The sequence below is a fragment of the Microtus pennsylvanicus genome, chromosome 11 (assembly GCF_037038515.1).
Source record: "Microtus pennsylvanicus isolate mMicPen1 chromosome 11, mMicPen1.hap1, whole genome shotgun sequence".
Taxonomy (NCBI): domain Eukaryota; kingdom Metazoa; phylum Chordata; class Mammalia; order Rodentia; family Cricetidae; genus Microtus; species Microtus pennsylvanicus.
Genome location: NC_134589.1, coordinates 22,949,095 through 22,964,800, shown reverse-complemented (window position 1 = coordinate 22,964,800; position 15,706 = coordinate 22,949,095). Strand labels below are relative to the sequence as shown.

The 15,706-nt window shown below is 43.8% G+C and overlaps 1 protein-coding gene across 1 annotated transcript; it reads right to left on the bottom strand.

Annotated features, from left to right (window-relative positions):
* Krt26 (keratin 26) lies at positions 1-9,033 on the bottom strand. The gene is made up of 8 exons (XM_075942227.1): positions 8,596-9,033; positions 7,657-7,739; positions 6,202-6,358; positions 5,915-6,076; positions 5,705-5,830; positions 4,476-4,693; positions 2,129-2,187; positions 1-690 (listed from the first exon to the last, which is right to left on the bottom strand). Exons 1-8 carry the CDS (start codon positions 9,031-9,033, stop codon positions 539-541), a joined length of 1,395 nt encoding a protein of 464 aa, XP_075798342.1. The 3' UTR covers positions 1-538.
* Positions 9,034-15,706: the final 6,673 nt, after the last annotated feature.

Here is a 15,706-nt window from a genome sequence, read left to right as displayed (position 1 = left end):
ACTCCTACACATACCTGTGATAGAGACGCCTATGTGTTTGCCTGACGGTGATGGCACATGCCTTTAATCCCAGCACTTTGGAGGGGAGGCAGAGGCAGGCAGATCTCCGTGAGTTCGAGGCCAGCCTGGTCAATAAAGTTCCAGAGCTGTTAGCACAGAGAAACCCTGTCTTAAAAACCAAAAAAAAAAAAAAAAAAAAAAAAAAGCCCAAGCCCATGCTAGGGTACACCTCATTCTTCTCTGAACACCTCTCTTTGGACCCGAGTTTCAGATCCAAGTTAAAAATGTCTTTTAGTAAACCCCAACTCTGCTTCATATTGGCTTCATAATGGCTTTCCATAGATTTCTTTTCTCTGTCCAAGAAGGGTCCCGGCACCTCCGTCTGTATTACCTATGACAGTGTGAGAAGTGGGGAAAGGAAACCCGAGTCTAGTCCTCTGAGGAGTTTTAAGAACAGGCACAGATCATTTTCTTATGCTACTTGACCACTGGAATTTTGCAGAGACAGCCTTTTGTTTTAAGAACAATCTTTCAGTCACTACAGGGCTTTGGAAGGCACCCGCTGCTCCATGGTAATGTTGCTGATTTTAGAAGATTTTTCTTCTACCGAGTGCACTCTCAGGGAAAGGAGGCTGCCGAGTTGATCTAGCTCCTCAGCCACCGTTCTGACAAACGTCTCTTCTGTTGAGTCTACAATGAAATCAGGGAAAGGTCAGTGCTAATCTTAATAGGGGAAAGGCACTTAGTCATGGCAGGTCTGTTTTTAAAAACTGGTTTTTGTAAGTTTGAAGACAATTGAGATACAACGCTATGTTTAAAGTCAGCGTTTAACAAGATCCATATTGATTGGTTGAACTCTCTTCTCTTTCTTGCTCTCTCTCCTTTTCTGTCTGTCTCTCTGTCTCTGTCTCTATTTCTCTCCCTCTTTCTGCAATGGGTACTTGAAAGCACAAAGGAAGTATGCATTAAAACAGTCTATTAAAACATCAGGTCTGGAACAATCAGTGCCCTCCCCTCCCTCCCTCTCTTCTTCCATTCCTCCCTCCCTCCCTCTCCCCACTCTTCCCCTTTTAGAACTAGAGGTTGAATTCAGAGACTCAAAGCATATAGGTCAGGGCTCCATTTCTCACCTGTATGCCCAGCCCTCATTTCACACTTTATTTTGAGACAGCATTCCATTAAATTGCTCAAACCGGCTTCTACCTTACTCTGTGACCCAGACAAGGGTAGAATTTACAGACCTCCTACTGCAGCCTTCCAGCTACTTGGGACTGTAGGTCTGCTTGGCCAGGCCTGGCGATTGCCTTCTTTAAATACCAGCTTGTCTTAGCTTAGCAACTTAAAAGAAGCTCTTTTATTATGTAGTAAAACTGAAAAATAATGCATTCTAGGCACTAAAGATATTGGCGGGCTTATTCTTTATGATAGCGATTTTATAATTTCATTGTATCTATTCTACAGGGATATAAGATATGAACATTAAGGATTGTCAGGTGGGTATGGTGGTACAGATCTGTAATCCTTGAATGTGACAGGCAAAGGGAAAAATAAAAAAAGCAAAACAAAACAAACAAAAAACTATGCGTTCCAGGCCAGTTTGAGCTACAAAGCAAAACTTTAGGTAAAAATAAATAGACAAATAAGAGATAGATAGATAGATAGATAGATAGATGATAGATAGATAGATAGATAGATAGATAGATAGATAGATAGAGCGAGCCACAAAAACCTCACTGGGTAATTCACTAGATCTAAACTGAAAAGCAAATTTAGTTAACAAAGAAGAAGCTCATTTGATAACACTGAGAGGGTTCTGTAGATTCACCTAGGGCTGGGGGGATGGCTCTGTGAGAGATGCTCTTGCTGTATGAGTCCAATCCCTAGCAGGCAGGTACAAAAGCCAGGGTGGTGTGCAAGCTTGCCATCCCAGTGGGGGAGGCAGAGACAGGGGCACTCACTGGCCGGCCATCCTGACCAAACTGACAAGTTCCAGACGATCAAGAGACACTGTTTCAAAGGGCAAGGTGGAGAGTAGGCACACACACACACACACACACACACACACACACACACACACTCACACTCACACGCGTACCCAGACAGAATTAAACTGAAATCCTGTCCATACCATTGACTTCATTCGCAGGCTTGCCGTCCTTTGCTTTGTAGCATGTGGACTCACTTCTTCTGTGAAGAGAAGAGTAGATTATTGTCTTTTTCTTCCAATGATTGTGAATTGGAGATAACGTTTTTTTAAAATTAAAAGTAATTTATTGCTTGCTGCCAGCAAACAGAGTCTATTTGAAACTATGCGGCTACCAAGAAGCTGCGCTTGGCTCCCATTATATATGTGCATGTGTGTGTTATCCACATATATGCAGGTGCCTGTGGAGGCCAGAAGAGGGCATTAGATCCCCTGGATCTGGAGTTACAGGAGATTGTGAGCTATTTGACGTAGGTGCTGGGAATCAAACTCGCTTTTAACTGCTGAGTCATAGCTCCAGCCCTAGAAACAATAATTTTGGAGTTCTAGTTTCAGTAAGTTTTAAATTATTCTTTTTTAAAGGGACATTAATAAGCTGTTTGCAACTTCAGCATCGTGAAAAGAAATTAAATGGCTGCTTATGGCCAGACATCCTCTTTTCCATCCAAAAACAGGGGCAGCACTCAGCAGTTCAGTGCCTGCTTGTAGAAGGAGCTGGACCAGGGACTGTAGAAAACAGAGATCTAGTCAGGCGTGGTGGTGCATGCCTTTAACTCCAGCATTTGGGAGGCAGAGGCAGAAGGAGCTCTGTGAGTTTGAGGCCAGCCTGGTCTACAGAGCTAGAACCAGGAAAACCAGGGATCTGTTACACAGAGAAACCCTGTCTTGAAAAACCAAAAACCAAACTAAAACAAACAAAAAAAAAAAGAAAAAGAAAAAAAGAAAATAGACATCTAAAAACAGAGTAGTAGTATTTAATGTTAGAAAGACAACAATTTCATGTAAAAAGTTTTTTTTTTTCAAGACAGCATTTCTTTGTGTACCTCTACCTGTCCTGTGACACACTTTTTAGACCAGGCTGGCCTCAAACTCAGATATCTGCCTGCCTCTGCCTCCCAAGGGCTGAGATTAAAGATGTGCGCCACCACTGCCCGGCAAAAAAGTTATGTTTTTAACATTGCCTAAAAGGTACTGTAAGTTAAGTGAAGACTGAATGGCTTCCGAACACTGAAGAGGAAGCTGTCACTGCTATGCTACCAACGCCTGCTGGGTTGCCTTGCCCAGCCCTGATGTTTGGTGGACATCTCTGAGAGGCCTGCTCTTCTCTGAAGGGAAATGGAGGAGGAGGAAGAAGAGGAGGAGGAGTGGATCTTTGGGAGATGGAAGTTACCAGGGTACTGGGAGCAGTGGAAAGGGAGGGGAAACTGAGGTTGGGATATACTAAACACAAAAGCCAACATCAACAACAACAACAAAAACAAAGACTAGTCTGAAAAGGCCCCCTCACCCCCACCTCAGAGACTGCAAAGAAGGCAGCTTATCCAGGGTGAAATGGGCAGCCATGTAGTAGCAGCCGCTGATACCACGTAGGTTTTGAGAGTCAGCCTCTCTCAAGGCATTTTAGCTTCACGGTGAGGTGCTGCCGCCGAGAACAGCGGTTTCGCTGTATTTCCAGCTTTACCAGAGAGGTAACTGTGCTTCAAAGGGGTTTAACCATGTGTTCAGATTCACCCAGGATGTGATCCACATCCAGGATGCGATTCTGGGGCTTTTGGGGTCTTGGCTAACAAACTCTGATTTCTCTCTGTGCCATCTCAGGAGGTAATATGCTCACCACCATACCACCAATGCAGTGAAATCTTCTTAATCATTCTGAACTAGGACAGAATGTGTGTGTGTGTGTGTGTGTGGTCACTAGTGAAGTAACACAACAGACTGAGTTATGAAAAAATGTATTTAAACACAAGCATAAAAAAAGCCAATTTTTCCTTGGACCAGACTACTGGGATGACCAAGGATTTTATATTTAATTGTTCTCAATATACTTATGCATGCAAATGGCTTCCATACTTAGATTGTTGATTTCTAGGCTATGTGTGTGGCCCATACCTGTAATCCTAGTACTCAGGAGGCTGAGGCAGGAAGATCACAGAGTTCAGGGTCTGGACTACGTAATGAGACTCTGTCTCTAAAAGTCACCATCAACAACAACCACAACACTCAAGCCAAAGAACCCCGTAAGTTCTAATTTCAAATTTCTGTCTGCTTTTGTTTCATCGAATGCAATATTGCACACACACACACACACACGATTTTAAGAAGTTATGGGGTGCAATATGCTCTATATCATAAAATAAGCAGAACATAAAGGTGTAATATATGCTATACATTTGTATTAAGCACATAATATACTTAGACAATACGTGACTTGTACAATAATTGCATGAAAACGCTTACTTTGCACTTGGTTGTTCTGCACGTCAGCACTCACCGTTCCTCTCCATCTAGTAAGTTGCAGTACATGCCAATCTCCTTCTCTAAACACGTTTTGATGCCCAGCAGCTGCTCATGCTCCAGCTTCTGCCCCTCTGTCTCGGTTCGGATCTGCTGCAGCTGCTCCTCCCGCCCCCTAATCTGCTCCTGGATTTGCTGGAGTTGAGCGTAGTAATTCCCTTCGGTCTCAGCCAAGGAATTCTCGTAGGACTGTTTCTGAAAGAACAGCAGAGGGATGTACTGGAGAGGGCGACATGTCTGCATGTGTACGAGGTGCACGTGTTTTCAACCGAAAGTCAAAGCTGGCGGGATTCGTGGAGAAAAGAACGTTGTCATTTGGGATTGGTGTGTCAGAAGTAATGTTTGTGGATGCAATTCCTGTCACTTAATATAGTATAGTCATTTAATTATGGGATTCATATTACTTAATATAGCATATTCTAGTCATTTATATGCATTACATTTAATGTTTTGAACATTCGTCTTAGAGGGGCTGGAGAAATGGCTCCGCAGTTAAGAATACTTGTTGCTCTTGTGGAGGACCTGGGTTCCCAGCACCTTCATGGTGGCTCTCAACCATCTGTAACTCCAGCTCCAGGGGATCTGACATCGTCTTCTGAGCCCACAGGCACCAGGCACAATCACAATATGCATACATACATGCAGGCAAAGCTCTCATAGACACCAAACAAAATATTAAAAATATCCACTGTACATATGCATTTACTTACCTATGCACATACGATGTTAGGTTTTGGATGTGGTTTGAGTATGTCCCCTCAAGAATTTATGTATCCGAGACTTGGTCCCAGTATGGTGATATTAAGCTATGTGTGGACCTTTAAAAGGTGGGGCTAGCGGGGGAGGTGGTGGTGGTGGTGGTGGTAGTGGTGAATCACTAAGGGCTCTACTCTTGGAGTAAGTTGATTTGGTTCTAGTCAGACACTAGTTAGTTCTCAGGAGAGAGTTATTTTAAAAATAGTTCTAGCTTCGTGTCTTATGCTCAAACTTTTGTAATGATGCCACTCACCATGATGTGATGTAGCCAAGGAGGGCCTTGCCACAGTTGGGGTCATGCTACCTAGATTTGCAGCTTCCAAAATTGTAAGTAAACAAACCTACCCCTCCTTTTTTTTTTTTTTTTAAAACAAAATACCCTGCTTGGGGTGTTTTGCTGAGGCAGTAGAAAGCCGGGAGACGGACAGCCCCCGTTCCCTTCCTACGTACTATCGCTGAGATGGACTGGAGTTCTATTTCCAGAGTCTGCAGGTTGCGTTTCAGCTCCATCAGCTCGTTTCTGGCCGCCGTGGCTGCTCCTGCATCATCTGAAATCTGTCGCTGCAGCGTCGCGCTCTGAAGAGGAATGGACACAAGGGTTAGTAACCCGCTCTACTGTTTACCCAAAGGGCCCCTTCCTTATCCCGGCTGCGGATATACCTTCTCTTTAAAGCAGGCCTCCGCATCTTTGCGGTTCTGCTCAGCCAGATCTTCGTATTCAGCCCTCATGTTGTTCAACATGGCGGTTAGATCCACGCCGGGCGCCGCGTTCATCTCCACATTGATGGTCCCCCCTGATGCGTTTTGCAGGACTCCCATTTCCTGGAAAGAGGTAATCATTAATACCCAGGGGGAGGATTTTGATTGACAGCCACACCCTGGTATGGAACGGATAGTGGGCGTGGAGAAGGAAGCGGTGTGGGAGGCTGTTCTGCAGGCTTCCTTACCTCCTCGTGGTTCTTTTGGAGGCATGTCAGCTCCTCGCTCAGAGCTTCACACTGGATTTCCAAGTCGGTCGTAGAAAGCGTCAGCTCGTCCAACACTCTGCGTAGACCGTTGGTGTCGGCCTCAACACTCTGGTGTAGAGCGAGCTCATTTTCATACCTTGAAGGGTGTGAAGGTGTTTTAGGATTGTGATGACCAGTGGGTATAACGTGTAAAGACACTTGGTATGCTGAGGGGTAGGTATTCTGATTCTGTGTGTATTTCTGAGGCTTTGTGCCAAGTCAAACTATTAAGATAGTTTGAGATACCTATTAGTTTATAAGTACAATTATTTTTGTGTGAATGTGTTTGCACATGCGTGTGCATATGGAGGTCAGAGGTCAATATCGGTGTCTTCCTTAATAACTTGCCACCTTCTTTTGTGAGACAGGATCTCTCAGTAAATCTGGAGCTCACCAGTTTGTCCAGACTGATTGACCGTCAAGCCCCTCCTGTCTCCACTGTACGAACACTGGAGTTACACATGCATGTTGCTATTCCCTTCTTTTTATGTGGCTGCTGGGGGTGTGAACTTAGGTTTTTGTGACAAACCCTTTATCCACATCCCAGCCCCTAAAAATACATTATTTTAGAGGTGTTACTTCTTTACAGTTAATCTTGGTTCTCCAATAACATATCAGAATAAACTAGTGTCAGATTTAAAAAAAATAAGATAGATCTTTTTTTACAAGGATGTATTAAATTCTACTTCTTTGTTGATCTAGAATGGCATCATTAAAATAGTTCTTTTTGGGAGGTTAGAGGGATGGTTGTTGTAATAAGAGCGGCGGGGCTGCATCCCCGGCACCCGGCCTCCCGCACGGCTAGCTTTACCCGAAATAATTACATGGAAACTGTATTTTTTTAAACACTGTCTGGCCCATTAGTTTTAGCCTCTTAACCCATTTTTAATAATCTATGTAGCACCACGAGGTGTGCTTACCAGGAAAGATCTTGCGTCTGTCTGGAGTTGGAGAACCATGGCGACTCCCTGACTCAGCTTCTTTCTCCCAGCATTCTGTTCTGTTTTCTCTGCCTACCTAATTTTATGTCCTATTAAAGGGCCAAGGCAGTCTCTTTATTTAACCAATAAAATTAACACAAAACAGAAGACTCTCCCCCCATCAAGTGGCTCAGTGGTTGAGAGCACTGACTGCTTTTCCAGAGGATCCACATCTGGTTCCCAGCACCCACATGCCGGCTAACAACTGTCTGTAACTCTGATTTTAGTGGATCCGATGTTCCCTTCTGGCCTCCAAAGGTACCAGGTACACAAGTCATGCACAGACATACATGCAAAGCACCCATATACATAAAATAAAACACATAAAAAACAGGCTTTCAAAGCAAAAGATACACTCTCTAGTGCGACTGTAGTCCTTTAGCCACTATTAATAACAATCTCCACTTTCACCTACTTCATCTTGAAGTCATCAGCTGTGAGCCTGGCATTGTCATTTTGAAGAATAAGGTTGGCATTACAGGAGGTCATGGAAGCAATCTGAATGGGACAGATCAAAGGACATTCCAACATCAGTGTGAATCTGTCTCAGCTATCTTTATTGGCGTCTTTCTTGGGACACTCAAAGTGGTAGAGCTCGTACCTAGTGTATTAGACAACACCACCAACAAAAACCATGAATAAAATTCAGATAATAAGGAGATCCACAGATAATTTCATTGTTACTCATTGAAAAGTATGAATTAAACAGCAAAAACAAAAAAATTAATGCAGCATCCTTGTGGCTCTGCATACTAGGCGAACACTCTGCTACTGAACTGGGATACTGGCTGTATCCCCAGCTCTCGTTTTAGTTTTGATTTTGAGATAGGATCTCATTAAATTACCCAGGCTAGCTTCATACTTGTGATCCTTCTGCTTCGTCCTCTAGGGTGGCTGGGATTTCAGGACCTTATCTCCAGGCCTGGTTCAATTATATTGGCGTTGAAGCTATTTCTCTTTGACTATCTGATTCTACATTTTTGAAAAATTATTAAATACCATACTTAACTCCGGGAACAAAGAGTGGGCAAATTCCACACCCCATACAATTGGTAAGTACATTTGAAATGAATGAAAGAATTGAGCTTGATTATGATGAGAGCCACAGGCATGCTGGGAAAAACTCTACTATTATATCGACTATATTTCTAGCGTTTTCTTTTAAATTGAGATAGAGTCTCTAAGTTCCCAGGCCAGCCTCAGCCTTGTGATCCTCTGTCGCAGCCTCCTCAGTAGCTATGATTAGTGATGTGTGCCACCACACCCCACTGCTAAATACTTTTTAGGTTTCCTTTGCTTTTAGTTGTGTCTGCCCCATGCCTACAGCTACAGTACGGGACTCAGCCGTTCTTACCTGTCTTTTCAGATCCTCGATGACTGAGAAATACTTGCTGTAGTCATAGTCGAGTCGACGACCACTGCCAGGCCCAAATTTCTCATACCAGTCCTCGATCTTCTTCTCCAGGTCAGTGTTGGCCTCCTCCAGGGCGCTCACGTGGTTCAGGTAGGAGGCCAGGCGGTCGTTGAGGTTCTGCATGGTCACCTTCTCATTCCCAGAGAAAAGCCCAGACTCGTTGTTAAGGAAACCAGCGCTGTTCGCCCTTCCTGACACCTCGTTGCCATTGCCAAAGCTTCCTCCAGAAGAGATGCCCCCAAGGGTGCAGGAAAAACTGCTCTCTGCTCCAGGCCCAACGCACACATTCCCAGCCACAAAGCCTGCCCCTCCCCTGGACAGCCTGACAGACCCAGCTCGAGAACAGACCCTGGAACCCCCAGAAAATCGAAAAGACATGGCGACAGGACAACCCAGCGACCTTCTTCCCCAGAGAGGTGCAAAGTCAAAGTCTATCTTCCACGGGGTGACAAGCCCACTGGCTTTTATAGGATTCAATCTTAGCTATGCTGATCTGTAATAAAACATTAGTCGTATCCTAATTGCTATTTTTCATAATTGGGTGATTTTTAATAGTGTTCAGTAGGTGGCAAGGAGCCCCAAGGATATTTTTTTATATATGAAGAAGGTGCCAGGGACGGTGATCCTAATTCATAGGCTCGCAGTCTTAGTAAGACTAAATCATAGCCCGTGGATCACAGGGAGAAAGCCATCATTTATGCTACCAAGATGAGAGTTTACATCTTTTTGACCCCTGGAAAAGAGCAGAGACCCTGCTTCCCACCAAGAACAAAGAAAGATTTGCTCCCTGTGGGGTAGAAACCCACCAAAGTATCTCAGTTGACTTGACTGGGCATTCTCCTTCCTATGGAGACGGAAGCTCTCCATATTTAGCGATCTCTTGCCAATAAGAATTCTTGACTTGTTCTATTTTTGCACATGGACGTATATGCATATTCACGGGTGTCTGCGCCTGCCGATGCAAGTGTGTGTGCATGTGTGTGCTCACAGGCGGGGCGGCCATAGGACAACCTCAGCTGCTGTTCTACCATTTACCTGGCTTGCTTTTTGAGTTGGGGGCGTCTTATTGGTTTGTAACTTGTGGTGTAGGCTAGGCTTGCTGGCCAGGAAGCCCCAGGATCTGCATGTCAGGACGGTAAGCGGAAATCCAAGACCCTGTTTTTTTTTTGCACGGTTCATTGGGATCGAACTCATGTCGTCATACTTGCACGACAAACACTTTATTTACTGAGCTGTCTTTCCAGCCCCCTGTGCTTGTTTGTAATAAGCTGAAAATGAGTACCAAGCTCTATAGTAACTTTCGGAATGGGTCTCATGTAGCCAAGGCTTTCGAACTGCAGTTTTCCTCTCTCAGCCATCTGAGTGCTGGTATGCAGACACATGCCGCTGAACCTGGCGAGAGTTTATTTGGTCTAGGAGCAGAACATCAATTCACTGGCTACTGAGACTCCAGATTGTTTGCTTTTTATCCTTAAAAAATACATTTTGAGATAGATTCTCACTATATAGCCTGGGTCGGCCTGGAGCTCAACATATAGAACAAACTGTCCTTGAACTTGTCTTATCCACTGCTGCCCCTGGCTCCCCAAATGCTGAGATTTCAGGCATGCACCACCCCACCCCATCATAGTTCTCTAGTTTTCATCTATGTATTTGAAACATTGTGACTCCGAGACTAGAGTTTCACTTTGATCAGTGGGAAATGAAATACATGAGAGAGGGCGCTGTTTCCGTCACTCCCTAGGACATCCACAATGTGGTACCCAGGCGACTGGTTGTCCTGGGGAACAGATGCAGTCTTCTTTTCCACGGAGCCTGTCTCTTCCTGCTTCGCTTCTCTAGGAACAGATGAATAGAATCACATCCGACAGTGCCAGTCAAAGGCTTCAATGAGCAACTCCAATAATGGATGGCTAGAAGACAGTCTGAAGGGCACTGACACTTTGTAAATGTTAATTATTTGTATTATTATAATAAGGTGGACACACCAGACAGGGCCAGGTTGCTGCCACTTACCATGGGTACAAACCGATTGGTGGACTGCTAACAGGTTTCGTTCTGAAAACATGAATTCTTTCCCCAGTGAGAGTTTTCAGTGTTGTAGATACTGAATTTTGAGAAATAGCATATGTTTGTCACTACAGCACAAGAGCTGTTCAGTGGACTATGATGTCTGCATTTGGAAAGCATAAATATTTAAAAATAATCAACACAAAACTATAATTAAGACCATACCAGTGTTCTATAAGATTTCTAAATTATATCCAGAGAATTATTAGTGATTTTGCTATGGCTTGGCCAAATTTTTACATTTTTGCCAGTGTTTCCCACACATGAAAGAACCAAGCAGTGTGTTGGCACAATAATAGTTTGTAAGACTGGATTTTTTTAAAAAAGATAAGAGTGTTAATGAGACTGCAAAGTATTATTAAGCCAATCTATTTATCTCCAGGTAGCTTATAAATACTCATTAACTTATCTCTGGTAGAATACGTTAAGCATATATTATTAGAACCATTTTGGAGATGAGCTGGCTCTGGAAATAACATGTCCACACAGATCACAGACTTCTCCGTCAAAGCAGGCTGTACGATGCTTAACTTCCGGAAACACAGTTGGTGTTTACACATAGGATATTTCTTTACGTCTCTTCACAGATTTCCTGTAAACTAAAGTTTTTTTTTTAAGTTTATTTTTTGTGTGTATATATGAATGTTTTGTATGCATGTATGTCTGTGCACCACTTGCTTGCCTGGTTCTGGTGGAGGTCAGAAGAGGGTGTTGGGTCCCCTGGAAATGGAGATACAGATGATTGTGATCCACCCTGTGGGTGCTGGGAATTGAACCTAGGTCCTTTAGAGCCAGGGCTCTAAACTGCTGAACCATCTCCCTAGCCCTCTGAACTAAAACTTTAAGAGTATAAATATACTTTAGTGTTTTCTGGAAGTAGAAGATGACTTGAGCAAATTCCCCAGGTCGCTTCTATCAGTGTCTTTGCTTCTTCAGGTTATAGGCTCATGGTCAGAAAGCCGCGTGCAATGGTATCTTTCTTCATTTCTCAAGAACCTACTAGGTACTAAAGTGTCACGTTCTTTGTATGTTGGTTGGCATCCAAAGAAATTGAACTGAATTGAACTTTTAACTTTTATGATGTTTTAACATCTCACTTCAGCCTGAAGCTTTTCATTGTTGTCTTACTTGATGCCAAGCCTGAGGACCTGAGTTCGATTCCAGGACCCACATGATAGAAGGAGAGGACTTACAGAAGCAAACTGTCCTCTGACTTCACATGTGTGCATGGCATGCTGTGTCTACATGCTCATGTCTACACATACACAAAATAAATAGAAAACAATGTAAGAACTGGAAAGATGGGTATTTTACATCTCTCTTGGGTATTTTGGAAAAGCATTTTATTCAAAAAACTTCTTATGTATGTATGTATATATCTCTCTCCAGAGAGAGAGAGAGAGAGAGAGAGAGAGAGAGAGAGAGAGAGAGAGAGAGAGAGAGAGAGAGAGTCTCATGCAGTATGCATGTGAAGGTCACAGGATAACTTCCAGGTGTCAGTTTTCTCCTCCCACCATGTGTGTAGAGCCTGGGGATCCGATTCAAACCTTCCCACTGCCACCTCGCTTGCCGGGAAAACACTTTCTTGGATATGGTCAAGGTTTATTTTGTCACTAGAGTCCTTGTGTTTCTTCTGAGAATCAGATTGCGGTGTGTTCATGCCTCGCCGAATGGCTTCTTTGCAGAAGAGATCATGACTAGAGCTAGCACCCCTTTTCACGAGCGGGAGGGTGGGGCCACAGAGCTCCTGGTCCTCAGCAACGGGGCATTAGGTTGTGGCTAAGCACAGACGGTGAGTCAGTCTGTCTGAACTCCAGCGCCTCCAGTTATTAGTTGTGTGATTCTGAGAAAATGACTCCGCTGCTCTCTGACTCAGTTTCCTTACTCGTAAAACGATGATGACCATGGCATCCACCTTATAGCGTGGTTGTGGGGACCAAGTGGTTTCTAGACTATATCCTCCTATCCTTTCCCTGGTTCCAGTAGAAAGAGTTTATTCCCTTAGTTCGGATGGTTTGATGATCAGACATCCAAAACACCGAAGGAAATCTGAGCTAACTATTGAGTCATCCAAAATAGGCTAAAAAAGAATTTTTGAGAGTTTTTTTAAAATGATTTTTTGTTTTTGGTATGAATGCTCCATCTGCATGAATCCCTGCATGCCAGAAGAGGTCATCAGGGCATTAGATCCCATTACAGATGGTTGTGAGCCACCATGTGGTTGCTGGGAATTGAAATCAGTACCTCCGGAAGAGCAGTCAGTGTTCTTAACCACTGAGTCAGCTCTCCAGCCCTGAGAGTTGTTTTTAATTCATGACAAAATTCAGAGGAAGGTGCAAAGGTTTCCCACAGACTCCCTGCCATCATGTATCCCCTCCCCGCTTGCTTATCAGTTCCCACTGGTCCATGTGAGCAGCCCTCTCTGGAACAGTGCCTATGTTCCACAGTTCACTGACTGACACACCATACTCACGAGAGTCCATGGTTCACGTTAGAGTTCACTCTTGGTGAACCCTGTTGGCTGGACAATTGTATGTTGACCCATGCCTGCCTTCATGGTAGCATATAGACTACTTTCCTTGTTCTATGAATCCCTTGACTCCCCATTTATCCTCCTCTCTTAGTCCTTGGCGACCACTGATCAACATTACTGTTTCCACAGGATGTCAGAGAATTGGCCTCCTACATGATGTAGTCTTTCTAGATTGGCTTCTTTCACTTAGTAATACACATCAAAGTTTTCTCTCTGTCTCTTCATGGCATGCTAGCTCTGGCTAATGCCCCGTTGTATGGATCTGTCATTATTTATTCGGTTCTCTGGAGGAGGAGCAAGTGCTCTTAACCACAGAGCCATCTCTCTAGCCCCTCCTGTGCAGGTTTTTGTGTGGCGATGTTGTCACCTCCTTTGGATAGAGGAGTAAGGATCCATTGGTTTCCAGCAATTGCTGGATCGACTGGTCAGAGAGTGTTATGAAGTGTTTAGCTTTGTAAGAAAGAGCCCAATGAACTGTCTTCCACAGTGGCTAAGTATTTCTGACTGTAGAACAAGAGATCCTCTCCATTCCAGTTTTGATATAAGAGTAGAGGATGTAAAAATCAGTTTTTCAGAAAATGAAGTGAGTGTGTCTGTCTTAGGCTTACCTGGGTATGTTGTCTTAGTTGCATTTTTGAGGCTAGGTCTCATGTAGCCCAGGCTGCCTTCTGTCTGTAGCTAAGAATGACCTCAGGCTTCTGGTCCTCCTCCATGTACCTCCCAGAGTGCAGATACAGGGATGTGCCACCACACCCAGGGTTTATGTGGTCCTGGGATAGAAACGAACACTTTGCGCATGTTTGGTTAGCACTCTCCAGACTAAACTACACGTCAGCTTCTATTTTCAATTAATTAATGAACTTTAATTTTTCTTTATTCTTGAGCATTTCTTACAGGAAGATAATGAAATATGATCCTATATTCCCCTTCCAATTAATTGAATGAGAAAGGTTTCCTGCAGTCTGGGGCATTTGAACTCTTGATCTCCAGTTGATGGCAGTGGTTTGGGGAGGTTTAAAAGGTATGGCCTTGCTGGAGGAGGTATGTCTCTGGGGCCAGAATTAGAGAGCTTAGAACTGACCACATTCAGTTCACTGTCTCTGCTTTATGCTTGTGGTTCAAGATGTAAGCTGTCAGTAGTCTGTTCCAGCCACCATGCCTGCCTGCTAGCTTTACCCTGATGCCATGGACTCTGACCCTCTAAGCCAAAAGAAATTCTTTCTTCTCTAAGTTGCCTTAGTCATGGTATTATATCACAGTGACAGAAATGTAACTGATATGTCTCCAATATATGCCCCTTTCAACTTCATAGTTTTTTCTTTTATAACCCACTAAGTCCAGTTAGTGTTGCCCAGTGCATGGGTGTGGGGCCATCCATGGAAACCCACCAGTGGTCATATTTTCCATAAAGAATTCTTTTCTTCTCCCCAGCAGCTATCCACTACCAGTAGCTCCTTGATAAGGGTGGTCCCTGAAGAATTGTCTACTCCATCTCTACCGGGATGTAGTCTACTTGATCTTGTGAAGGTAGCCACATCTACCTCCATAACTCACAGCTGTGAGTTCACAAACACAGTAGCCATTTCAAGTCCAGATGGCAGCATTCCACAGCACTCCTCTGTAGGTGGAATTTTCTGGCCCACCAGCCAGTTCCCCAATAACCACACAGAGACTTATTCTTATAAATGCTTGGCCAATAGCTTAGACTTACTACTAACCAGCTCTTTCATATCAACCCACATTTTTATCTATGTTCTATCACATGGCTCAGTACCTTTCCTCAGTATGGCATATTCATCTTGCTTCTCCTAGTGACTTCACCCTTCTTCATCCCAGAGCTCTCTCCCTGTCCTGAACATCCCGCCTAACCTCTTCCTGCCTAGTTAGTGACCATTTAGCTCTTTATTAAACCAATGAGATCAACATGTATCCAGTGTACAAAGATCATTCCACGGCACCCTTCCCCATCCTCCAGATCTTATATTCTTTCCACCTACTTTTCCACCACATTCCCTGAGCTGTGGACTCTCACTCCCCTATCAGCCATCAGTAGCCATCAATTATTTCCTTAGTAGGAGTGAGACTTTACGAATTCCGTCGCCACTGATGCTGGAAATTAGATTGGCTTGGTATCGTGTGGGTCTTGTGCAGTCAAAACTGCCATGAGCATTACAGCCCGGTCATGTCCAGAAAACACTGGTTTTTAGCACTCTTCCACTTCCTCTGGCTCTTGCAATCTTTACCCTCCCCCTCATGCAATCTCTCTCTCTTCTCTTAAAAAATCTACATGTATCATCTTTCCTTAGGATGTTTTTGACTCTTCTATTTTCTATTTTCACTTCCATGAGTCTACTATATATACTGAAGATCATTTATTTGTATTTTATATGTATGAGTGTTTTGCCAGCTTATTTATATGTTTACTCTATGTGTACAGTGCCCAAGGAG